Source organism: Entelurus aequoreus, linkage group LG23 (genome assembly GCF_033978785.1).
Source record: "Entelurus aequoreus isolate RoL-2023_Sb linkage group LG23, RoL_Eaeq_v1.1, whole genome shotgun sequence".
In the NCBI taxonomy this organism is placed as follows: domain Eukaryota; kingdom Metazoa; phylum Chordata; class Actinopteri; order Syngnathiformes; family Syngnathidae; genus Entelurus; species Entelurus aequoreus.
The window spans coordinates 16131060-16158882 of NC_084753.1; the positions used below are offsets into that span (position 1 = coordinate 16131060).

General features: G+C 39.9%; 1 protein-coding gene across 5 annotated transcripts in view; it reads right to left on the reverse strand.

Moving 5' to 3' along the window:
* sipa1l1 (signal-induced proliferation-associated 1 like 1) overlaps positions 1-27823 on the reverse strand; it is a 209612-nt gene that overhangs the window by 86174 nt on the left and 95615 nt on the right. For 4 of the 5 annotated variants that reach the window (XM_062034436.1, XM_062034438.1, XM_062034435.1 and 1 more), the window contains exons 2-5: positions 24443-24491; positions 7472-8975; positions 5477-5699; positions 5273-5403 (exon numbers count right to left, since the gene is read on the reverse strand). In XM_062034436.1, coding sequence (XP_061890420.1) covers positions 5273-5403; positions 5477-5699; positions 7472-8857 — 1740 coding nt within the window. In that variant the 5' untranslated portion in view covers positions 8858-8975; positions 24443-24491. The remainder of the gene's footprint in view (positions 1-5272; positions 5404-5476; positions 5700-7471; positions 8976-24442; positions 24492-27823) is intronic. The other variant, XM_062034437.1, reaches the window with a different exon arrangement.

Genomic DNA, 27823 nt, shown 5'->3' on the forward strand with positions numbered 1-27823 from the left:
CAAACAGATTTTTGTCATTTTCATCAATCAATATGATGTCTTTTTATGGGTGGGGTTTGTATACATTTTTGGAGCCTTTATAACGAAAATCATATAGCAAATTACTCGATGACATCATGGTAACCATGTCCCCACCGCCACAAGTATCTTAGCAGTTGAGGAGAAATCCTGACACATATACATATTCACACTATACATAAACACACATATGCACGCACACAAACACCCACACCCACACGCGCACACACCCACACAAACACACATCTATATATATACACACGCACGCACACACATTGTTATGACTGAAACCCATCAGGGTCTCTGGGACTAAACTTGAGGGGAACCCTAAAATAAAATAAAAATATATATATTGTATTGGTTTTGAAAATGATAAATATTCAAATGGCCCCCGCATGCTCTGATTTTTCAGTGTGCGGCTCTCAATTGAAAAAGATTGGACACCCTTGGTGTAGAGGCCTGAGGAGCACACAACCAAAAGATTGAATGCTCAAAAACATGATATACTGATTACTGTTAAATAAAATAAAAAGGTTGTGTGATCCATAAAAAGATTTTGCATCCTTGAGCATATTTAGAGAAACAACAATATAAAGCTTATCTAATGTAATTTAGGTCAAAGAAAAGCAACCTGCATCTATTAGTTTACCTCACTCATTCTGAAAATGACCCTTTTTTGCTTGCCAGAACCTTTATTCTTGTTTTCTAATAAATGCAAAAGGTCAACATTGAATTTGCACTTTTAATATGTGTGAATTTATTTTCAGGAAAACAATTAATGGATAGAAAAAATCTCAGATTTCTATTTTGCTGCCTCGATTAATCGTTTGCTAATTAAATTGTATATAGTAGTTAATACAAATGTAAAAAATCTGGACCGCGTGGAGTGCCCGGAACTTCAAATACACGGACAAAGTTTCCGCACGTGTGTGGGTGCTGTGATTTGTGTGGCGGCACACAAATCATTTCATTTTCATCAATCCTACACGCTCAAAGGGAAATTTCAATATATATTTGTTTATTGGATTTCTGACATATACAGTCCAGAAATACAATTCAACACATGTTCCTTTTTTCTCTCCCCCATTTCAATATTGATGACATGTGTTTATTCGAAGAAAGAAATGACGGTTATGGTAAACAGAAATATGAGTTTATTTCAACTACCGTAATTTCCGGACTATAAGCCGCTACCTTTTCCCCTCGTTCTGGTCCCTGCGGCTTATACAACGGTGCGGCTTATTTACGGCCTGTTCTTCTCTGACACCGACGAAGAGGATTTCGGTGGTTTTAGTACGCAGGAGGAAGACGATGACAAAATGATTAAAGACTGACTTTTCATATACCGGTAGGCTGGTTATTTTGATAACGTACAGGCGAGCACTTTGTATTACTTTGCACCGTTGTATTATTTGTACTCTGCACGAATGCTGTTCGCCATGTCAAAGATGTGAAAGTTTGATTGAATGATTGAAAGATTTATCGTTAATAAATGGGACGCTTTGCGTTCCCAAACAGTCATCTCTGTCCCGACAATCCCCTCCGTGGTAGCAGGAACCCCTATATACTACGGTAATTACACATCAAAACCCTGCGGCTTATAGTCGGGTGCGGCTTATATATGGAGCAATCTGTATTTTCCCCTAAATTTAGCTGGTACGGCTTATAGTCAGGTGCGGCTTATAGTCCTGAAATTACGGTATTTAAAATAAAAACTTTAACATTGAGGCTATAAAGTGTGTTTTATCCGATTACTCGATTAATCTAACAAACCAATCGAAAGATTACTCAATTACTAAAATAATTGATAGCGGCAGCCCTAACACATACCACGGCCCCCACAAACCAACACCGCTCTCATGTACACTATTGCAGCGGCCGTGCGGGAACTATGTCCACATATTTAACGTTCTGGGCACTCTGTGTTGTCCAGAAGTGAACAACTTGTTTTAGTTACACTCATTAAACGATTAATCGAAGAGGCAGAATATAAATCAAAACTTTTTTCTAATCAAATCAATCGATTAACTTGACTCTAAACTTGACAAACCAAACAACGAAAAACACAGATGTAATAGGGCACATTGTGGCATCATTCAAAAGACTCCAAAAAAATTATCAGTCTGGCCAAAAAGGATATCTTAGGAGTTCATGTCATGTGTTCTGGCCTCCTCTATAGCCCCCATCCCTGAGTTTTAAGTCGAGAAGCACTCTAAGTGAAGAGAGGACAATACCTCACCTCAGTGGACACAGGGTCCAAGGCTCTTCAACATTAGTGCATCCCACTCACTCCCCCACAGACAAGACTACATCTATAGCGACCCTGCTCCCAGCGCTGAAAATAGCAATTAGAGCGACAAGAGGGAGACATCATGAGTGAAGAAAATGGAAGAACACATAGCACATGGATTGTACGTCTTCCCTGGAGATCTGTAGGGCTATTATTCAGAGCGTGCTTCCAAATGAAAGCAAGGCTTTTTCCTCTTCCACGCAAATACCTTTGGCACTATTTTTGTCTTCAGCTGCGAAATGGCACAGCTCAGTCGATCACAGATGAAGGCTGAGAAAGATGGTGGGTGGGTGTTTGTCCTAGGGAACGGGGACAAGCTCTATGGCTCCTGTGTGTCTATTATCTCTCACGGCGAACTATAGACCGCTAAATACATACTGCAATTCTAAAGCTACAAAGTAGTGTTGGCTAATATAAATAGCATACTCGAGAGCAAGGGTGTCCAAAGTGCGGCCCACAGCTATTTTTTTACAGCCCGTCGTACAGTCTAATAATATTATTAAAAAGTGGAATAAAAGAGCAAACAGGTGAAATGTAACGAAATAAATTGCAGTGTTGACTCGAATATCACAAACCGGCTGTTTTTTTCTTTAAAGCTGTCAGTACTCAAAAATAATAATGAATCAAAATCAATGTTGTTATGAATTATTGACCTATTTAAGGCTCCAATTACTTCACATCAAATATTCCACTTTAAAGGAAAATTTGGGGTAAATATTGCATATTTTGAGTGTTTGCCATATAATAAACAAGGTTGTCTTAAAACAAACAAAACCATAAAAATGCATAAAAACTTATAATCGACAGATAGATCTGAAATTGAAGAACTAAAGTGTTAAAAGTTTAAAAAATTAAAAAATATGACATCTTTTTATGGGTGGGGGGCCCTTTTGGATATCCAACTATTTTATTGCGATTTATTTTTTTTAAACTGTCATTGCTCAAAAAACACAAATGAATTCAAATCAATGGTGTTATGAAATATTGACTTACAGTACTTAAAGCAATTGAAAATATGGCAAAACGATAAAAAATATATATGTTAATACTAATTAATAAACATTTTTTTTAAATGTTTGTATACATTTTTTGAGCCTTTATAACGAAAATCATATCTTCATAGCAAATTATGCATATTACTCAATGACATCATGGTAACCGCGTCCCCACCGCTACAGGTATCTTAGCAGTTTAGGGGAAACCCTGACACACAATGTTCCCTCTAATTTTTCGTGTGTGTGAACAAACGCACAAACTCTCTGAGCATTCAGTGGAGCACATGTGAGCAACATCAGACGTGCACACTGTGGCCACACCAGTGTCACACCTGTCCCAAACCTGACATCATAACAATCTAAATGTTTTATTAAAATAATTTTCTGATATAAGTGATTTTGCCCTCTTACAATGACAATAACAAAAAAACATGTTTTTCATGGCGTGGCGAAGTTGGTAGAGTGGCTGTGCCAGCAATCGGAGTGTTGCTGGTTACTGGGGTTCAATTCCCACCTTCTACCTTCCTAGTCACGTCCGTTGTGTCCTTGGGCAAGACACTTCACCCTTTGCCTCTGATGGCTGCTGGTAGCGCCTTGCATGGCAGCTCCCGCCATCAGTGTGTGAATGTGTGTGTGAATGGGTAAATGTGGAAATACTGTCAAAGCGCTTTGAGTACCTTGAAGGTAGAAAAGCGCTATACAAGTACAACCCATTTATCATTTATTATTCATGACCTATGTGCTAGTATTGTATGTCCGGCTGCGGGTCCTGCCTTTAAAATAAATGTTACCCCTTTCAGAGATTACATTTAGTTCCTGTAACTTTCTGTCTGTAAAATACAGCTTTTTATTAGCATTTATGAACTCTAGTGACAATATTTCATGAAAAATATCCTTAGATTAACATTCTTAATAAATGGCAGTAAAATAAGCACACATCTGATTGTGGAGTCAGAGTGCTACAACCTGGCATTTACACATTGTGTGGCGTTGGGGTTGTCCGACTTTTTGTGTGGCCATGAACGCAGCACTGGCTAAGTGCCATCAGTGCGTGTGTTGGTGCAGGTGAGACAGAGCGAGCGGCTTCTGTTGAAGCGACGGATGACAACATTGGTTTAAGCCTGGTTTGTATGGCAGAAAATTACCAGTTTTTATAGATAAAAAGTATTTTTACTCCTGTTTTTGGTGTGGTTACAAACAGTTTTGCTCAATAAAGTGATTGATGGAATTCCTGTCCGTAAAGTGTCTCAACAGACGATAATTGAACTGTGTTGACAAAGATTGTTTTATTCATTGGGACCACTCTTGTTGTCACTTGTCACTCACAGAGTTGCATTGCAAAATTATACAGAATAAATTGTAATGTGTTTTTTTGTTTAAGGTTCAGATGGGATTTTTGATTTTCTGCGCAGCATTAATTTGCGGTGCGCAGAGGACGCGTGAGCAGTGCGCAATTACGCAGGCGCGCACCTTAAAGGGAACGTTGCTGACACATATACATATTCACACATATACTTATACACGCACAGACACACGCAAACACACCAACACACACATCTATATATATATATACACACACGCACGCACACACATTTTTAGGACTGAAACCCATCAGGGTCTCTGGGACTAAACTTGAGGGGAGCCCTAAAAGTAAAAAATATATATATATATATTGTTTTGGTTTTGAAAATGAAAAATATTCAAATGGCCCCCGCATGCTCTGATTTTTCAGTGTGCAGCCCTCAATTGAAAAAGTTTGGACACCCTTGGTGTAGAGGCCTGAGAAGCACACAACCAAAGGATTGAATGCTCAAAAACATGATATACTTATTACGGTTGAGTAAAATAAAAAGGTTGAGTGATCCTTAAAAATATTTTTCATCCTTGAGCATATTTAGAGAAACAACAATATAAAGCTTATCTAATGTAATTTAGGTCAAAGAAAAGCAACCTGCATCTATCAGTTTACCTCACTCGTTCTGAAAATGACCCTGTAGTTGTACTGCTGGCCGTGTTCCTTGTGTTCCTCCACCTTCTCCCTCCTGAGACTCACTGCCACTGGGCCCAAGTTCTCGTCCACCCCCAGGTAGTTCCAGTGTTCTAGGGAATAGACCATGTGAGGGCAAAAGTAAGCAAACTGACCAACAATTGATTATAATCAAATTTTGCTAACCTCGGAGGTAAAAGTGCTTTCTGTAGTAATAGGCTCCGAGGTCAACATGTTCCACAATATATCGTTTGGACCGTTCAGCATGTTGACTTGGGCCGTCCTTTGGGGCTTCCAAGACTGCCACGCCAGCGTTTGTAAAATGAGTAGTGAGAGTACCCTCAAAAGGACCTTCTTCTGGACTACTGGTAGAGTTGCTTGAGCTCCCACCACTTCCAATGCTGCCTTGCTAAAGGTGTCAAGACACAAGCAAGTCATTCAACCATATTGTCACAGATATTTCACAAATGACAATGTAAATTGAAAGTTATTTCCTGTGGTTGTGAACTGAAAATAGCTTTAGCTTGCCTGTGAATGTTGAGGTAATCTAAAGTAAATGGTCTTGTCTAGGGATGTTCCGATCATGGTTTCAATTCAGATCATCCATGCCTGAGATCGTCCGATACACATTCCGATCACATGTATAAACTGTACACTTATCCAATTATTTATGGGGAGTGCTATTGACAGTGTAACAATATCAACACAATATTTAAACCAGTTGCTTATTTTTATTTTATTACATACAATTGTTTGAGCAAAACAAGTCAAACAAAAACTACTATCTACTACACTATTTTAAATCCTTTGTTTTATGCCCTCACAGTCTGCAGGGAATTATTCTCAAAGTTTGTAAACGTTAAGAAAAACGACAAAAAATTATTTTGAGAGTGAAAATATAAATCTAATCACTTTTGTATTGAGCCTATACGGATACTACCTTTGGTATATTGGTACTACCACTATATGGATCGATTTGTCCCCCACCTATGTGTCATGTACTGACTGACAATGCTGACAAACCAACAGTTGTTGTCATATTATCCTCTCTCTAACTCTCATTAATCTACTCGTTAATTTCCTGTTTTTATCTGCTGTAACGTACTTCCATTTAAACTTCTTAATCTTTACTAAACAATTATTTCTAGATGCTGTTTCAAGCTATCTTTGTTGTGTTCGGGTCGCATTGTAACGACGGTCATGTTCCCAGGATGCGGAAGGACAGGCAGAAAGTTGTGTGCAGGTAAGAAGAGTCTCTACTTCTTTAGCTCAAAGCAAAAAGACCACAAAATAGGAGACGTGCGGCTTGGAAAGTGCACTTAAAGCCCAAGGCAAAAAACTTTGATTATACTTAGCCTAGCATCGAATGGCAGGTAGCACTAAGCTAACATGGAACCTAAACAATATGTTAGTGTCGCATTAGGCGAACAATGGCCCTGCACGGAGCAAACGGCAAGACGTGTATATAACGAGGTATGATTAGTGGTGGCAGCAGGTGGGGACACTAATTAATATAATAAACAGAAACTAATGTGTATTATCAGCGCACCTTGCAACCAGAACGTAAACAAAGGAAAGAGCAGACATATACTTTAAACATCGGAAAACGATAAACACAAAACAAGATATGACCTTGGCCATGACAATCTTATTGGTTAGCTTAGCTATTAGCATAACTGTTACTGGCTTGGTCTCGGTGTGTAAAATGTTTAGCCTTGTCCTCCAGTGATAATACTTAAGATACTCAATTTAAGAAATGCAATTTATTTGCCGCATTGGAAGTGATTAATATACGTTTTGGGGAGTGGCTCTGCACTGTGTATGGAGACATATAATTAGCTTTTAGCCGCTTGTCAGCCAGGGTCTGAAAAGAAATAGTGTCAGCCAGAGGGGATCGGTGTTTGTGATCAGCATTTAAAGACATTAATTGGCATTGGTGATCATCTAATTTTTCAGGAAAACCATCCGTTACTGATCCGTGGCCGAGTAATCGACACATCCCTAATATTGTTTATTTTGACTATGCTTGAAGAAAAGTTACATCACTTGCATATTTGAAAATATTTGAAAAGGAGAAGGAAGAAGCAGAGTTTATTTGATCGTACCCCTTCCCCAACATGTTATCCTAGTCATTTTTTAATAGGGAAGAAAAACATAAATATAATCTTGCACCAAACTAACCTGTTTCGCTGGGGCGATGTTCCTCTCACCCTCTCCACCAATCTCGTTCCTGAAACACGGGCAACTGAGCACCAGGTCGTTGCTCTTGTCGTCGCCCGGGTCCAAAGCCGGGTTGGCACCATGTCCACCTAGCCCTTCTTTACTCAGCTCCTCCTGCGAGCCGCATGGCGAGCCATACACTACGCTCTGACTGGAGGAGAGGGACGACGTGGCGGAAGCGGCAGCGGCAGCCGAGGCACCGGTAGTGGTGTTTTTGCGTTTGGCTCCCGACTGGCGGCTTTGGATGACCTCATTGAGGTCAAAGAGTAACGAATGAATATCAAAATGGGCGAAGCCCTTTTGGCACATCCAAGGTTTAGGAGGGGGCACACTCTCGTCCCCTTTCCCACCATCCTCAGCATCTGACCCAGCTCTCGATGTGTCACCTTCTACTTTTACACTACGCAACTTGCGGAATATTGACTCTCCACCCGTCTCAGACTTGGACCTCCTTTTCAAGTGCTTCTCTCTTTCCTTAAGCCGACTTGCAGGACTACCTCTGGCTGGTCCCATGGGTCCATCAGGCAAATCCAGGGCAGTCTGTTTCACAGGGGCCACAGTCAGCAGCTCGGTTAACCTTTCTGGGGCTGGACTTCTTTGATCGGGGGCCTCGGACGACTGGTATCCTTTGAGCATGTCAAAAAAACTCTCCCCTGACACACCATGTTTGTCTATTGATGAAGTGCTGCCGTACTCTCGGTGCATGGGAGTCCACCCAGAGAAAGACCAGCCCTCATTACCATCACCGTCCAGTTCACTAATTGTTATATCGCTGTTACTTCGCTGTCGGATGCGTCTCATACCTTTACGAGGTGAACCAAGGTAGCCATCAGGTGACAAAAAACGATTGTCCTTTCCCTTCATTTGCATCTTGTTCTTCAGTGTGTTCTGGATATTGCGGAGCATGGATGAGTCCTGGGGGCTGATGAGATGGCCCAGCTTGGCTGACAAATTGCTGTGGGCTGTGACTGCTGAGACGCCTCCACCACTGCCACCGCCACCACTACCACCACCTCCCCCAAGTCTTTCTCGGTCTCCACTTCCACCACTTCCAGAGGAGCTGGTTGTGTTGGAACTGGGTGAGTCAGTTTCCACTGTAATATGCCAAACACCTCCCCCTCCCCCATCTTTTCTCGGGGGCCAGTCAGCCACACGAGCCCGAACTCCCATCTTGGGGACAGCGGGGTTGGTGCCGGTGGTGGAAGAAGAGGAAATATGAGCGCTCTCGCTGCGGGGTGGAGGAGCACCTCCATTGGGAAGACGCAAACGGCGAGTATAGAACTCATCGGTAGCCGGGACTGAGCCCCCAACGGATCGTTCCGTCTGGGAACGCTTGAGACTGGTCATTGTGAAGTTGGGGCTTTAGGGAAAGGGAGGGCACAGGTAGAAATGGGGTGTTTAGATTGGCTTCAACATAATGCCCACTGGTAGTGAAGTGGCAAGAGTCTTAAAGACACATTCAGCCCTGCAAAATGAGGGAGAGAAAGAAAACCTAGAGTCAGACCAACAGATTGCTGTTTTCTAAGTGTCAATTACATTACATTCAGTGTCGACTGGGTATGGGCTGGTTAACAGTTTTAAGGTATACCCCGGTAATAAAAAGTAACTGTTTCAAAACCACCAATTTTCCTTCATACCGACCGTACGGTATAAGCGAAAGTGAAAGCTCAAAATCTTTCTTCCTCCTTAGTATCTGTTGTTTGCTAACATGTCCAAAGTTTGAGCAACTTCTTTTGAGGCGGGTCTATTAGAGCGCTCCATTTACCCCGGAATTCGGAAGTTGGAGCTGAGACTGACGTCATAGCAGAGCTATGCACGTTCCAGTTACGAGGTCGGAAATCAAAATGGCCCCTTTTGAAATGTTTTATTTTCAAAACTAATACAATATTCATTGTAAACATTAGGGCTTTCCTCCATTTTAGTGAATGCTGATGGTCTCGGGGACCCCAAAGAGGATAATCTCACTACACTTTAACTTTAAAGTGTTAAAACCAAGTCATACATTATTATTGTTTTTGTCAAGGAAAACCCAATTTTTTGATGACAAAAAACAGGAAATATGCAATATCTCCCCCCTGCCCCTAAATTGTAATATTTGATGTGAAGCAATTAGAGCCTTAAAGGCCTACTGAAACCCACTACTACCGACCACACAGTCTGATAGTTTATATATCAATGATGAAATCTTAACATTGAAACACATGCCAATACGGCCGGGTTAACTTATAAAGTGCAATTTTAAAATTCCCGCCACACTTCCGGTTGAAAAACTCCTTTGGATATGATTTATGCGCGTGACGCCACAAAATCCACGGAAGTGGTTGTACCTCATCGACCCGATACAAAAACCTCGTTTTCTTCGACAAAATTCCACAGTATTCTGGACATCTGTGTTGGTGAATCTTTTGCAATTTGTTTAATGAACAATGGAGGCTGCAAAGAAGAACGTTGTAGGTGGGATCGATCGGTGTATTAGTGGCTAAGTACAATACTTACAGCAACACAACAAGGACTACTTACTACGCCTAGCCGATGCTTGCCGCCAAACCCACGGATGAAGTCCTTCGTTGCGCCGTCGATCGCTGGAACGCAGGTGAGCACGGCTGTTGATGGGAAGATGAGGGCTGGCTGGCGTAGGTGGAGCGCTAATGTTTTTATCATAGTTCTGTGAGGTCCGGTTGCTAAGTTGCTAAATTAGCCTTAGCGTCGTTAGCAACAGCATTGTTAAGCCTTACCAGGCTGAGAATTTTTAACAGTGTAGTTACATGTACATGGTTTAATAGTATTGTTGATCTTCTGTCTATCCTTCCAGTCAGGGGTTTATTTATTTTGTTTCTATCTTCATTTGAGAACGATGCTATCACGTTAGCTCAGTAGCTAAGTCTGTCACCGATGTATTGTCGTGAAGATAAAAGTCACTTTAAATGTCCATTTCGCGTGCTCGACTCTCATTTTCAAGAGGATATAGTATCCGAGGTGGTTTAAAATACAAATCCGTGATCCACAATAGAAAAAGGAGAGAGTGTGGAATCCAATGAGCCAGCTTGTACCTAAGTTACGGTCAGAGCGAAAACAGATACGTCCATCACTGCCTCTCGAGTCCTTCACTGTAACGTTCCTCATCTACGAATCTTTCATCCTCGCTCAAATTAATGGGGTAATCGTCGCTTTGTCGCTCCGAATCTCTCGCTCCATTGTAAACAACGGGTAAATTGTGAGGAATACTAGCTCCTGTGACGTCACGCTACTTCCGGTACAGGCAAGGCTTTTTTTTATCAGCGAGCAAAAGTTGCGAACTTTATCGTCAATTTTCTCTACTAAATCCTTTCAGCAAAAATACGGCAATATCGCGAAATGATCAAGTATGACACATAGAATGGATCTGCTATTCCCGTTTAAATAAAATAAATTCATTTCAGTAGGCCTTTAAATAGGTAAATAATTCATAGCAACATTGATTTTGGTTCATTATTATTCATTTGGGGACGGTGTGGTGCAGTTGAGAGAGTGGCCGTGCCAGCAACCTGAGGGTTCCTGGCTCGATCCCCAGCTTCTACCAACCTAGTCACGTCCGTTGTGTCCTTGAGCAAGACACTTCACCCTTGCTCCTGATGAGTCGAGGTTAACGCCTTGCATGGCAGCTCCCGCCATCTGTGTGTGAATGTGTGTATGAATGGGTGAATGTGGAAATAGTGTCACAGCGCTTTGAGTACCTTGAAGGTAGAAAAGCGCTATACAAGTATAACCCATTTACCATTTATTTGAACAATGATAGTTTTAAAAAAATTTAAAATACACCAGACTAAAGGTCTCGGGTATCCAAATGGGCTAAATTGCAAGAACAACTTCAGATCTTTCCGTTAATTGTAAGTTTTTATTGTTTAAAAAAAAAAAAGTTTTATGTTTTATGCTCTTATTAAAAAAACCTTGTTTTATTTATATGGCGAACACACAAAATATAATATTTTCCCTATAAAGTGGAATATTTGAATTGAAGTAACTGGAGCCTTGAACACTGCAAAAAGAACTGTTAAAATATAAGATAAAAAAGACTGTATTTTAGGGGGGAAAAATACTAAAAAATTGTGAAATGATCTAGCTGTATTGATGGATAATTTTACTTTATAATCCTGAATTAAGATTTGGCTAAATTATCCGGACTTTTAAAATGGAAATAAGTATTTTATTCTGAAAACAAGCATTATTTAACTTGTAATTGGTCAACTCAGCAACCTTGAGACGTTGCAGAATCTTTAAACAAGGTCGGAAATCAAGATGGCCACAACCAGGAAAGCTATTCTTGCTCTTTGCTTGTCTGAATATAAACAATGAATGGGAAAATATGCACTCTCTACTACCTTCAAACATGATGGATGAAGAGGAAACACAGACGCTATTGTATTGCACGTGATGTAAAACGTATATACCACATGAAATAAATGTGCTTTACACAGTAATGTTACCACGTTTAAACGCCCATCCATCCATCGTATATGGCTGATTTAGAGCGACAAAAACTAATCAGAAGTGCTGATCATGGATATCACAGAAGCTTATGTTATTGTTTACATTCAAAGCAGCCATATTTAAAGGCCTACTGAAATGATTTGTTTTTATTTATACAGGGATAGCAGATCCATTCTATGTGTCATACTTGATCATTTTGCGATATTGCCATATTTTTGCTGAAAGGATTTAGTATAGAACAACGACGATAAAGTTCGCAACATTTGGTCTCTGATAAAAAAAAGCCTTGCCCCTACCGGAAGTAGCGTGACGTAGTCAGTTGTTCGCTTCCTCATATTCTCCTATTGTTTTCAACGCAGCTAGAGCGTTTCGGACCGAGAAAGCAACGATTACCCCATTAATTTGAGCGAGGATGAAAGATTTGTGGATGAGGAACGTTAGAGTGACGTACTAGAATGCAGTGCAAAACATATCTTTTTTCGCTCTGACCGTAATTTAGGTACAAGCTGGCTCATTGGATTCCACACTCTCTCCTTTTTCTATTGTGGATCACGAATTTGTATTTTAAACCACCTTGGATACTATATCCTCTTGAAAATGAGAGTCGAGAACGCGAAATGGACATTCACAGTGACTTTTATCTCCACGACAATACATCGGCGAACCTCTTTAGCTACTGAGCTAACGTGATAGCATCTGGCTCAAATGCAGATAGAAACAAAATAAATAAATCCCTGACTGGAAGAATAGACAGAAGATCAACAATACTATTAAACCATGTACATGTAACTACACGGTTAATAATTCTCAGCCTGGCAAAGCTTAACAATGCTGTTGCTAACGACGCTGAAGCTAACTTAGCAACTTAGCAACCGGACCTCACAGAGCTATGATAAAACATTAGCGCTCCACCTATGCCAGCCAGCCCTCATCTGCTCATCAACACCCGTGCTCACCTGCGTTCCAGCGATCGATGGCGCGACGAAGGACTTCACCCGATCACAGATGCGGTTGGCGGCTAGCGTTGGCTAGCACGTCTGCTATCCAAGTAAGTCCTCCTTGTTGTGTTGCTACAGCCAGCCGCTAATACACCGATCCCACCTACAACTTTCTTCTTTGCAGTCGCCATTGTTCATTAAACAAATTGCAAAAGATTCACCAACACAGATGTCCAGAATACTGTGGAATTTTGAGATGAAAACAGAGCTTTTTGTATTGGCTTCAATGGGCTACCGATACTCCTGTTTCACTGGCTACGTCACGCGCATACGTCATCATCCAAAGGCGTTTTCAACCGGAAGTTTAGCGGGAAATTTAAAATTGCACTTTATAAGTTAACTCGGCCGTATTGGCATGTGTTGCAATGTTAAGATTTCATCATTGATATATAAACTATCAGACTGTGTGGTCGGTAGTAGTGGGTTTCAGTAGGCCTTTAAAGCCAACTCAGGGGTGGTGAGTATGTTCCGACTTTCCGAGTAGGAAGTCTAACCTCGATGGGCGTTCCAGTTGGAACCTGCGAATAGGAACTTGGAAGTTCCGACTTCCCCGTCCAAATGGAACGCACCATATGTAATGCGGTTGCATCTCTCTGAGCCACTGGAAGAAGAGGATGAAAAGCTCTGACTCCCTTGAGAAGTCTTCCTCCACACCCCTTTGTTTGCATGCGTAAATCTCTTGATCTGGAATAACGGACGATACCTCCCTTTTTTGTAAGGAGAACTTATATTAGGGTCAGTAAATGCTATTTATAATGTCACAAACAGTGGATTTAGCCCACACCACAAGTGATGAATGTCTATGGTTTAACTGTAAAACAATATTTTTAAAAACTGGGAAATACAGCATGCCATCTATCACCTGACAAGCACTTGTTCAAAGAGGTCTGTTTTTGCAGTGGTTTCCATTAGGCAGTGTTTGAAGTTTAGTATCAACAACCTCAAAGGTAAGTATTGCTCATTTCCTGCCAGGTGTTGGGAAAGCATGTGCATCTAAGTAGGAGATTTCCATTTACACACAAATACTGCAGCGAAGTGTGTTGTGGGTGCATTTGATATGCTAAATAAGCCTTTAAAGTCTGAACTTGCAGATATTAAAAACTCAGAGGACTTCAAAATGCATCTAGAACAATCTCTGGGGTTGATCTGTATGTATGTGAAATATCACCATTTACCATGTAACTATTTGCAGGATTAAGTTACATCACACACCAAACATGATCAAAGGAATCTGTAAAGGGCTCATTGTCTGTATTCTTTAAAACCTACATGAGCAAATGTGCATTGTCAATTCTGGCGTCATTGCTGTTTTAAAAGTGATATTGCTTACACACACTTTAAATTGTTTTTGACTCCTGTCCAACATTGTACCAGTATGAGCATCGACGCAAGTGCAATGATTCATATAAACACCTGAACATGACAACACATGTGCGCAAACCGACTGCTTGACAGGAAACAACGACAGGAAACAGTCAGATGAAAAACAAGACAACCCAGTTAACCACCATTGCAAATCGGAAAGCTTTTACTTTGGCAAGCTCTACAGCCATGTATGTAGCATGAAAATATACCTTTTTTTTTTTTTTACTAGGTTTACACTGCAAGCCAAAGTGGCTCAAATCAGATTTTTTTGTCATCTGATTTTTTTGCAACTGGCTGTTTACACTGCAATTACAAAGGGGATTTTATCAGTAAACGCGCATAGCCCAACGTGGGCTCACGTCACTTGCATGCGCAGTTCGATAAAGTTTAAACAACAGAAGTTGATCTGTCGAAACGAGCAGATGCAAATGAAGAGTTGACTTGGTGATATCTAAATCTGCTTTTCGAAACTTTATGGGGAACTATGCTTTTTTTTTTTTTTAATTATTTTGCCTATCCTTCACAATTATTATGAGAGACAAGAAGACAAAAGTTTTGGGGTTTTTTTGCATTCTAAGTCAGCTTGTTCATGGTGGCTAGCAATGTAGCTAATGGGAGCAAACAATTCTACCTCTAAATCACTTTAAGAATTGCATTCAAAAACCGTCAATACTTCATTTACGTTCCGTAACCTGTATAATAACCAAGATGTAGCGACATTGTTGTTGTAAGAGTGAAGACTTTTTTTCTGCTGTAGTAACACATCGGCATGCTTCGGTATTAGCCGTAAGAGATAACTACTGGCAGAGATAAGATAGCTTTTACAACTACACAAAATGCGTTTGAATTTGTAATGCACAACACAATGTGATAGGACACCATTCTGTACTGACTGAAAAACATGAACAATCATATTACAGTATCTGTAAAGTATTAGCTCACATTTCCGTGTTTCGTTTGTACACAGCTAGCCAGACAGCTTTTGGCAGTCTGTCATGATACACGCATAACGTGCTGCGTGTATTATTATCAATATAAAGTATGACTCACTCAATGGACAGTTGTGCGTTTGGTCAAGCTGGCCGGGGGCGTTTTTTCCGGTTATTTGGGTAAGCACTCCATTTATGTCAAAACAGCATGGCTTCAAATTCCACATTTTGCAGCTTCGAGGCACATTCACCTCACTCTCTTGGCTTCAGTCTGCTCCAACGTTTCCCTCTTCCTCTGTGCTGGCTTCTAGAAGCAGTAGTTCATCCTCAGTATATTTAGCTTCAAAAATATAAGGTTGTGAGTCCTCATTTGTCAAAAAATAGTCGTCTTTGTTGTTTATTACCGGATTTCCCACAATTAGAAGACACACACGCCTTTGTTTCCGGAAGTAGGGCACAGTTGTTGCCAGAAGTCGGAATTGCGATGGAAATCAATGCGCAGACATTGGTTAAATGACCAAAAATACAGTAAATATTGAACATGTTACATATTGTTATGAATGTATCTGTTACTACCTTATATATATATATATATATATATATATATATATATATATATATATATATATATATATATATATATATATATATATATATATATATATATATATATATATATATATATACTTGCTGTGTGTATATAAATCGTTGACGGAGGGTTTTGAAGTTGTTTGAGTGCTTTTTATTATCTTTAAAATAAAAAGTTTAAAAAAGACATGTGTTTCTGTCCCTCATAATTGTGAACGATTGGCAAAATTTAAAGAAAAAGTGGGAGGGAGTGAGAAGGTAGACCTGCACTTTTTTGGGGGGGGAATTTTGCCTATCGTTCACAATCCCTATGTAAGACAAGAACACGTTTTTCTTTTTTTAAGCATTCTAATTCCTAATGTATGGCAAATACGAGGTAGCTAACAATGCAGCTAATGGGAGTACTCTATTATGCCTATAAAGCCCTCTAAAAAAATATTTTAAAGAAACGTCAACAATAGTCCATTTACATCAGGTAACCTGAATATTACCAAGTATTAGAGATATTGATATTGTAAGCGCTAACCCAGACAAGCTACTTTTAGTGGTGCCGTAATCACAGAGAGCTAACTAGCTTATGCTGCTATATTGACATACTGAGCTGCTGCATCGCCTCTGAGTTGGTGAAAGTTAATTCTAGATTATAAATCACGCCTCTCACCTGGATAGTAAAAGGTTGTAGCCATAAACCTAACTAACACTCGGAGATGGCAAGAAAGACATGAAAATACGCTCGTTTGCGGCAACTTTATTTTTATTTTTTACTTTTGAGAGGATTCTGATTAATTAATTAATGATTAAACGGGAAGATATCACGTTTCATCAGTCCGCATCCCAATGAGAGCAGACATTGTACAGTAAGTGTTTTTAAAATTATGTTCATAGTTTATATTTCTTGTTTAACACCTAGCAATACTGCTACATGATGCTTAGTGTTTCACTCAAGCTGCATCTGTTTAGCACACAGCTTCTACATCTTGTAGCTCATCCTTTATATTCAGGCTGAAAAATATAAGGTTCTGGATCATTATTTGTCCCAAAGTAGTCATATTTATTTTTTATGAAATCTGCCATGATTAGTAGTGTTGTTGTTGTTGAAAGGAAACAGAAATGTTGTGATGCTCCAGTAAAATTAAGGAAAGAAGGACGAAACTTTGTCATTGCACAACTCGTGCAACAATATTTAATTTTTTCATTAATACACAGCCATATGATTAAAATGAGCATATACATAAATATTACATGGTATTTTGAAAGTGCCCGTTACTACATCATATATATACTTACAGCATGTATATAAAATGTTGATGGGGCTTTTGGATGTTTTTTTAGAGCACTTTATAGCGAATCTCATTACCTCCATTGTAAGCTGACTTTTGGTTAGAATGCAAAAAAAAGAAAAACATGTGTTCTTGTCTGATACAAAATTTTTTTTTTTTTTAAAGTGCAGTTCCCCTTTAAAGATTTGAATAGCCCTCCACACACGGCCACAAAGCTTTCACACACACTTGAACACTTCCTATGCTCTGAAAACACTTCATACACTCTAATTCTACGTATATTATCATACAACTTAAATGGATACTAAAATTTCAATGGTACTTAATTCTACTTTAAAATCTGTAATACGCTGAGACTGTACCAAGTAAACAACGGTCACGGCATGTTCTTGCCGCCGATGCTGGTCAATTTTTTAGGGCATTACGGCAAGTGACGAGGGCGGTCTGTGGTTAAATTCGAGCATTGCAATATTCTACAACACAAATACAACGTTGAAACAACATGCCTTTTGACAACATTTATTCAATGTCAGGTTGTGACGTTAGTTTGACTGTTGAAATTTGGTCATTTCCCAACCAACGACGTGGATCCAACGATAGACATCAACGTCTCAATTTACAAATACAACTGTATTTTTGGGACTATGAGGCGCACTTCAAATCCTTTCATTTTCTCAAAACTCAACAGTGCGCCTTGTAACCCGGTGCGCCTGATATACGGAATAATTCTGGTTGTGCTTTCCGACCTCGAAGCTATTTTATTTGGTACATGGTGTAATGATAAGTGTGACCAGTGGATGGCAGTCACACATAAGAGATACATGTTAACTGCAAGATGACGCCAGTAAACACCAACATTTTAACTGTTCCATTGAGAATATAGAACATTACACGCGGCGCTCAAAAATCTGTCAAAATGTTTTAGTTCGACTTTGGTATAAGCTATGAAGCCGCACCGCTTGATGGATTGTCGGAGCATTACGGCTGCCGTAGTCAGACGTACTGTGCTTCAACATACGAGTATTTTTATGTTGTGTGTATAAGGACCGCAAAATGGCACCTACAAGCAGACATATTACCTGGCGTTTTGTTTCGCAAAATTATGCAAAACCAACTGTTCTTACCTTCTGCTACCTGCTGATCTGTATTTGGGATTTGCGTAAGTTCTGAAAGTTTGTGCAAGTCTGCCAGTGTAGTCCGTGTCGACGCTGTAGTCGATAAGCTTCTTATTTTTCCTCGATCTTCTTGTTGTGGAGCATTCATTCTCCGCTGTTGCCATTTGTAATATAACATAGCGTAAAGTTTTAACTTATATCTCGCTATGGAAGCGTTAAAAACTACCGGTGTAGTGGGTTTACATAATTCACCCACAGAACTTTTGTTATTAGAGAGTTCCGATCGGACGTTTTTTCACGGGACACATTTCCGGCGTTGTTGTTGCACTAGTGAGCCATGAATGAGGAGATTCTACTCCGTTATTGATTTAAATAAATTCTGAATGTCATTAAAACAGTTAGCTCCATCTTTTGACACTTCTTCCACTCCCGTTCTTTCACGCTAGACCGGTACAACAAAGATGACGGGGATAAGATGCTGTCAAGTGGAGGCACGTAAATAAGACCGCCGACAAAACGGCGCATCCTGAAGCGAAGGTCAGAAAGCCACTTGAAGATGGTCTGTAAAACATAATCTATGCAACATTTTGACCAAAGAACCACAATTACATGTTATGTAAACCACAAGGAAGTGTTTTAAATGTAGAAAAAAAATCCTAATATGACCCCTTTAATGCGCCTTATGGTCCGGAAAATACGGTATTTTGCAAGGTTGTTTCAAAGTCAGTTTTAAAGGACATGTACAGTAGGTATAATCAATGTATCGATGTTTGGTGCCTGCTAGGATGGACCATATGTATGACTAAGACAGGATGACGCACTTCCACGTCCTGTGGACAAGTTACAACTGAGTAGGTAAGACCTATGGCAACACGATAAAAGCTACAAATGGTTAAAAAAAAATATTCCTTTTAAAGTATCTCTGACATAAAGCACAATCTTAGCTGCATCCCAAGTTAGTAAGAGGTTTTCAAAGTGAGGATTGACTCGACAGCCTCAAAATTCTCAACTCACTGCAGTGCAAACTCCCATCTCAAGTCAAATGGAAACAGTAATTGATGTTCTCAAAAGATATCTGAAAGCCACAAAGCATTTCATCCCAGCTTGTCTGAACGCAGAGGAGGAAATGGGTGGAAGATAAGGAAGGAGTGGGGGGGGGGGGGGGGGAATAAATCAAACATTATTCTCTTTGAAAATTGCAAGGTAGCAGACAACCCAAAGTGACAGAGTTTCAGCTCAGAGATTTTCAAAGTGAAAGTTTAATTGTGTGGAAAGATAAACGTACGTTGCTGTTTTTCTTTTGCCGGCTTCTGCAGAGCTGCGGTGTGAGGTAGGGCTTCGACTCCGGATGACTAAAACCCGGTCAACCTCTGATTTGTTTAAACTTAAAAAAAACACACTTTCAATGGAGAATCAATTGAAAGAAAAAAATATCTGTTCCTGGGTCATTATAAAAATACTAATGACAATATAGTGGTACCTCAATTTAGGAGTACTCCAATTTAGGAGTATTTTGAGATACAAGCTGTACATCTATTTTGTTATGCTTTAAAGGAGTCATATTAGGATTTTTTTTTTCTACGTTTAAAAAAACTTGCTTGTGGTCTACATCAGTGTTTCTTAACCATAGCAGCGCGAGCAGCCCTCCATATGGACTCAGTTATAATTCACTTTTTCACCTATAAACAGAAGAAATCTGGAGATAAAGCGCAAAAAATATGACTAAAGTGATGAAGCTGTATTTTCATTTGCACTTAAATTTTATTCACAGTTTATTTGAGAAACATATTGTTAATTGTTATTAGTTAAGTTAGAGTATATTTATTCTAGCTCTGCATAATTGTATGTAAATCCATTTATTAGTTTTTATGAGTCCATCTTTTGCAGTAGGTATTTATTTTGTAATCAGCCTGACCTACCTTTGTAATCAACATGTTGTCTCATATCATTCGACAAGGTTTATCCTGTTAAACTGTAAGTAGGTTAGATATAATTATTTAATATGATTAAAATCAACAGTAAGATTTCTAATTTAGTGGTAATATTTGACTGGTGACATGTACCAGGATTTCACAGCATCTGACAGTATTGTAATCAACATTTACTGTAACCTTACAGCAAATTACTGTAAAAATGACACAGCATTTAACTTCACTGTAAATTACTGCAAATATTACTGTGTAATGCAATTACTAGCCAGTAATTAACTGAATCTACAGTAACTTTTTTTTATACAATACAAAACTGTAGTGCAAAAATCGGGCCCCAAGGTCAAAAAGGTTAAAAAACCCTGGTTTTTACATAACCTGCAATGGTGGTTCTTTGGTCTAAATTTTACATAGATTGTGTTTTACAGACTGTCTTTAAGTCGCTTTTTGACCGTCTCTTCATGATGCACCGTTTTGTGGGCGGCCTTATTTACGTGGCGCCATCTTTGTTGTAGTTTTTAGTGCTTGCATATGGACTCTGACAGGTTCGAACTACACACTACTTTGCATTAGAAATGGCAACAGCGGAGAATAGAGAAAAAGAAGGAGTTTGACAATGGCGCGGACTACAATGGCGGATTCACGCAGAGCTCTTGTAAATTTCTACCATAAATGGATAATTCGCTGACATCCCAACTGGGAAAAACGTCAAACTTTTTTGGAGGAATTATGAAGGAAGGCAAGATTGTCTCAAACATCTACGCAATGCCTCCATGGTTTGAGTTCAAATTTTCTGGATTATGCTGATCTCACATACACAACAGCAGGTAATTTGCACCTGGCCTTGTCAGCCACTATTCTGGGGGCAGTCTTAAGGGATAGTCTCTTACTCCTGAGCTCTTTTTCTATAGTTCCTCTCCAAGTTTCTCTTGGTCAGCTTCGGTTTCTCCTCCCTTGAGGTGTCCAAAGAAGGGATCTTCTCTTGAGAGAAGATGATGGCATGTGGCACCGTGTCCAATCAATCAATCAATCAATGTTTATTTATATAGCCCTAAATCACAAAAGTCTCAAAAGGGCTGCGGAGCCATCTCAAATGTCAAATTTGGATGGTCTCTTTAGTTGATGTCTTGGTTGTTCTTTCCCAGGGTTTTTTCTTTTGAAATGGTGTTTGGCCAGAATATCCCACGGATGTGATGCAAGCACTTATTTTGAAAAACTTCTAACTTTCTTTCAATGGATGAAGTGGTTTTACAACATTCTGAGAAGGACACTCACGGCATTGCTCTTGAAGATTTGGATCTTTGTGTGGATGCTCAGTCCAGTTGATCTCCAGATAGATTTGAGCATAGCAAAGGTTTGGTTTGCTAATTCTTGTATTGACCTGGATATTGCAGTCACCATTTGCTGTCATCTTGCTGCCCAGATAGACCAAGTCCTTGTATTGGATTGGATTTCCATTCACAGTGATAAGGTTGGTGGTTGCAGTATTGTACCTCAGGACCTTGGTCTTATTTTCGTTGACTGTTAAGCCGATAGAACTGGCAGTCTGGCAGAGGCTGTCTCTCTTTCGTTGTGCATCTTCCCCATTGTTAGTGAGTTCTCCAAGCCCATGTCGACTCATGGTTCTCTCTATTGAAATTGTTGTTGCCGACTCTCGCATTGAAGTCTCCCATCAGTAAAAGGGCATCGTGCCTTGGGATCGTCTCCAATGAGGTCTTAAGTGCACTGTAGAATTGATCTTTGTCGTCCTCGTCTGCACATTTAGAATGTAGCCTCAATATAGTAGGCGTTCACTGGTAGGGTTCCACTGTAGCAGATATTGGTATGGTTCTTGTTGATAAGAGCAACCCCTTCCTGGTTATATTGCATAATAGGTCCCCTTGAAATTCAGAGAATACTTTTAAGTTAGGAGTCACCCCCTCGCTAGTTGAAGTAGATTGTCCACAACTCACAACCAGAGTTTGACACAATCTTGCCCTCCAATCAGAGGAACTGAGAAAGCGAGTGCAAAGGAGAGCACCGTGGAAAAGAACGGACGATACCCGCCGAAAGAGAGAAAAAAACAACTGTGCGCAGCACTATTTACACCACACCAAAGCAGGATTCAGTCGCCGCAACAAAACATCCAAACGGCGGACATTTATCCATGAAAATATGGTGTGCCCAATGTGTTTCAGCTCGTTCTGACTCTACAACTTACCCTTGCTCAATGAGTCTCATGCAGACATACATAATAGGGATCTAACGACATGAACATTTCATATCACAGTTATTGTCACCAAAATGATAAAGGTTATCATTATTGTCACGGTATTGTTGAATGTGTTCAAAAAGTACTCAGTTTTTATTTAAAAAATTAAGTGCAATAAATAAGTAGCCACACAATATACCCAGCAGGCACAAGACATTAAAACAACATTGAGAACTTGCTGAATTAGATCCTGACATTGAGCAACTCAAACTTAATGTTGGGTTCTGACATACATTTAAACATTGAATTTTGGTCATTTTACCACCAATATTTTACAACACAAATACAGCGTTGAAACAACATGCTTTTTGACGATAATTCAATGTCAGGTTGTGACGTTGATTTGACCATTGAAATTTGGTCATTTCCCAACCAACAACGTGGATCCAACGTTAGACATCCACGTTGTCTCAATTTACTATCCATCCATCCATTTTCTACCGCGTATTCCCTTCGGGGTCGCGGGGGGCGCTGGAGCCTATCTCAGCTACAATCGGGCGGAAGGCGGGGTACACCCTGGACAAGTCGCCACCTCATCGCAGCTCAATTTACTAATACAGCTATTTTTCAACGTTGTTTCAAAGTCAGTATTAAAAGGACATGTACCGGTATGTATGTATAATCAATGCTGTATCAATGTCTTGTGCCTGCTGGGTACTTTCTTGGCAGAAGAAATAAGTTATATAACAATAATTTTCATTTAAGTTTAAATATGTTTTTCTTTCGTTTTTGTAAAAGCTTTAGAGTTTTTTTGATGAAGAAAAAAAAAACATAGGTCGGGTGCGTCATGTTTGGTTTATTTGACGTCTTTTCTGATTTGTGTGCTGGTGTATGTTAATATGCTGTGTTCACGAGTAGGGTTGGGTATCGAGTATCAAGTATCGATTGGAACCGGGACTAACTTTCCGATTCTCCCGGAATCGTTCAAAAGTTTAAATTTCGATTCCTATTTTCGATGCTGTCACGCCAATTTAGTCCGCCGACCGGAAAAAAATATGTCCGCCGAACCGGAAGAAGAAGCCGCTGAACACCAACGAAGAAGCGCCCACCCCCGGAAGTGTTGGCATAGCCGAGCGAGTCAGTCAAGCTCAAGCATGGATAGCGGGCGTCGGCGGTCGAAAGTGTGGCTTCACTTTACAAAAAAAATTGAAATAACCGCGAAATAACAGAGCTCCATGTCCATCAAGAAACGAGTGGAGAGAGAGCTGCAGATGTACCAGGACGTTCCACCGATACTTATGTCTGACGACCCTGCTGCATGGTGGTGGTCCGGTGGAACCAACAAAAGACTTATCCTTTGCTGTCAGATCTAGCTTTCTCCTATTTATGCGTTCAAGCTTCTTCCACACCCAGCGAACGTGTATTTTCCACAGCAGGAGACACTATCTGTCCAGAACGCTCACGCATCCTGCCTGAGAAGGCGGATATGGTCATTTTCCTAAACAAGAACTGTCCCTGATTTTATACTGTACCTGCTGCTAATCTGGACTGGGTTTTGCAAGTTGTTTCTTATTGTTTATTTGCTTTTCTGCACCAGGTTAGCCCATCAGTGGGAGCACGGTAACATTTTTAAGTACCTGCAGCCTCATACACTTGTGTGTGTAAATGTGTTTTCATGAGGTTTTCAAAAATAAAGCTCTCTTGAGAAAAGTGTACCCCTGGGAAAATGTATTCATAATTTATAATATTTATATTCAAGTTCATAGATTTGATATTTATATTCTAGTTGAAAACAGCCCTGTGAGGAATTTATAGTAAAGTTCATAAAAAGTTAATAGAATTCAAATTGATGGAGAATGTCAGACTATTTCATTCAGAAAGACTGTAGGTTAGCTAGCTCATTTAAAATATCCAAAACTTTTTTTTGACCCTGCCTCTTAAAAGAATCGGAATCGAGAATCGGCAGGAATCGGAATCGAAACAAAGAATCGGAATCGGAATCAGAATCGTTCAAAAACAAACGATACCCAACCCTATTCACGAGCCAATGAGCAATATCCAATCATCTTACCTGCAGCTCTCCTTTTTCCGTGGCTACCTGGTTATCTTCCAACCACCACCTGAAAAGAGAAGAGAAACAAGTTCACATTGCCATTTTTTATTTTTTTTAATGGTGGCTAAATTAACCATTTCAGACTCAAACTTGAAGCAATGTATGCACTACATGCTTGGACTGTGTCACAAACTTATACAGCATGTTTATTCCTTTGAATGGACATCTATGTCGCTATGTCCCAGTGGACAAAAGAGCTGGTGATGACAAAGGGAGATGGCCTAAAAAACAGGCATGGATTTAGATAAGGGGGAGTACCACTTGTGTGTTTGAAGGCCACAGTGTGCAACAATGACACAAATGGCTATTGCGTAATCGCTGATCAAGCTGGAAGAGGGCTTGCATTGTTTCTACTGCAAAGAGCTCAAATATAATTAGTAGACCACATAAATACCAAAACAATAAAGTTGTTTATCGGACAACCTGCTGCTTATTTTCACCATGCACAGCGACCGCTCATTTCCTGTTACATTTGATAACTGTCACCATTCCTAATAGAATCAATATAAATATATTTTTCATAGGCACAAAAAAGAAGAGGAAATATGAAATATCTTAAGGTTGTAATGTATTGATACAAAATACATTTGATGAAATGAACAGTGGGTTTATTATTGTGAGTATTTGTGAAATAAATGTAATATATGTATTCTGTTCATATACGATAAGAGTACCGGTAAATACCGGTATCGATAACGAATATCGATAACGGAATCATACTGATAAAATCTTACCAACATACATCCCTAATGACAATACAGTGGTACCTCAATTCATGAGTACTCCAACTAAGGAGTATATTGGGATGCAAGTTTTACGTCGATTTTTGTTATGCTTTAAAAGGGGTCATATTATGATTTCTTTCTACATTCTAAAAACTTCCTTGTGGTCTACATCAGTGTTTCTTAACCATAGCAAAGCGGCCCTCAGTTGTAATACACTTTTTCACCACTTGTGACAGTAATTACATACAGAAGAAGCCTGGAGCTAAAGCGCAAAAAATATGACTAAAGCGATGAAGCTGTATTTTCATTTGCACTTAAAAAGCAAAAAGCAAATTTTAAACGTGATTTTTTTTTTCCTGTACCCTTTTAGTGCCAATGGTTTCTCCTAATGCAACTAAACATGGTGCACTGACACGGCAAAATCATAGCTGCTAAAGCTTGAAAATAATGTTTTTACGTGAAACCAAATTAAAGTAATATAATGTATTGTAGCCTACAGAAGAAGTCACACAAAGTCTGACGCTATTTTTAACTCTTATTGCCAATCTTATGATAACAACCGGCCCAAACACTTTCTTCTACGTGCTTCCCCGGACACACAACAACACTTCATTAATCTCTGCCAATCTGCTTTCAGGCACGAACAGTGTGGGTGAGATCATGGGAAAAATGAACATCAAATCAAAACCACACGAACATAAAATATTAACACCAGCTGTTTGTTACAGTGCGGATGGATACAGACTATTATATGTGCACTATTGACAAGTGATGCACCGAAAATTCAGCCGCTGAAAAATACTTTGATCAGCGAAAAAGCGCTGCTTAGACCGGATGTTGTGATGAAGTAAACAAGACGCACGTGATTGTCTGAAGCGTAATCAGCATGTCTGTTACAGTATGTAGATGTACTTTATTATAACCCAGATCTACACGCGGACAGCCTTCTACAAAATGTGCAAATATTAAGAGGACAGGAAAAAGAGAAAGTCGAACTGGAGCAGCAGCGCGAAGCAAGTGTGACGTCATGCTCGCTGCAGCTTGCTTTTTGTCGGGAACGTGGAGGGACAAAAATAGACTCTCTTAAACATGAGTACATTTTATAATAACACCAGAAAAAGATGCTAGATTAGTTGCTAGTCGTTTCTAACAAAGAAAAAAAAAAAAGTCTTTAGACACTTGAAAAATTTTAAATATAAAAAATATTTGTTGATACTAATTAATAACACAGATTTGATTTTAAATGTATATATATATTTTTTGAGCCTTTTAAAGAAAATCTTATAGCAAATTATATGATGACGTCATGGTGACCACGCCCCCACCGTCACAGGTATTTTGGCAATCTTGAGGAAACCCTGCAATTACTTCTAAATATAATTATTGCAATGCCTCCTCTCTGCGCAATTAGGTCGAGAATTAACGAGGGCAGCACGGTGTAACAGGGGTTATTGCATGTGCCTCACAATATGAAGGTCCTGGGTTCGATCCTGGGCTCCGTTGTGTAAAAGGAATAAAGAAAATGGTAGGGCTGTCGCTATTGATTATTTTAGTAATTAAGTTATAAGGTGTGTTTGCAACTTCCTCACAGTAACATTTTTTGAAGCAAAAAATATAACAAGACCACCACCGACTAGCTCAGGGGTCGGCAACCCGCGGCTCTGGAGCCGCATGCGGCTCTTTGACCACTCCGATGCGGCTCAGCTGCATACTTGCCGAACCCCCCGATTTTCCCAGGAGACGTATGGATCTCAGTGCCTCTCCTAGAAAACTCCCAGGGTAAATATAATCCTATTTTCACTCTAATTACTAAATTAAGGGCGTGCCCTATTTGCACTGCAGTAATTGTCCTCTATAGCATTTACAAACAGCGTGCCAGCCCGGCCACATGTTGTATGTAGCTTTTACTTGCACACGTAAGAGACAGCAAAGCATAGTTAGTCATCAGCCACACAGCTTACACTGACGGTAGCCGTATAAAACAACTTTAACACTGTTACGTTACAAATATGCGCCACACTGTGAACCCACACCAAAAAAGAATGAAAAACACATTTCTGGAGAACATCTGCACTGTAACACAACATAAACACAACACAACCAATACCCAGAATCCCACGCAGCCCTAACTCTTCCGGTCTAGATTATACACCCCCTCTACCACCAAACCCCCCCACACATCAACCCTCCCCCCCCCGTGTCGGTTGAGCGGAAGAGTTAGAGCTGCATGGGATTCTGGGTATTTGTTGTGTTGTGTTTATGTTGTGTTACAGTGCAGATGTTCTCCAGAAATGTGTTTGTCATTCTTTTTTGGTGTGGGTTCACAGTGTGGCGCATATTTGTAACGTAACAGTGTTAAAGTTGTTTTATACGGCTACCGTCAGTGTAAGCTGTGTGGCTGTTGAACTAGTACGCCTTGCTGTCACTTACGTGAGCAAGCTGAAGCTGCATTCTACATGTGGTCGAGCAGGTACACTGTTTGGACATGCTGTAGAGGGCGCCAAAAGCAGTGCCATCACGCCCTGATGTTCGGGAGTCTCCCGGAAATAATGAGAGGGTTGGCAAGTATGACGCTATCAAGCGCCATTCATTCAAAACTTGCGGGCCGCACTAA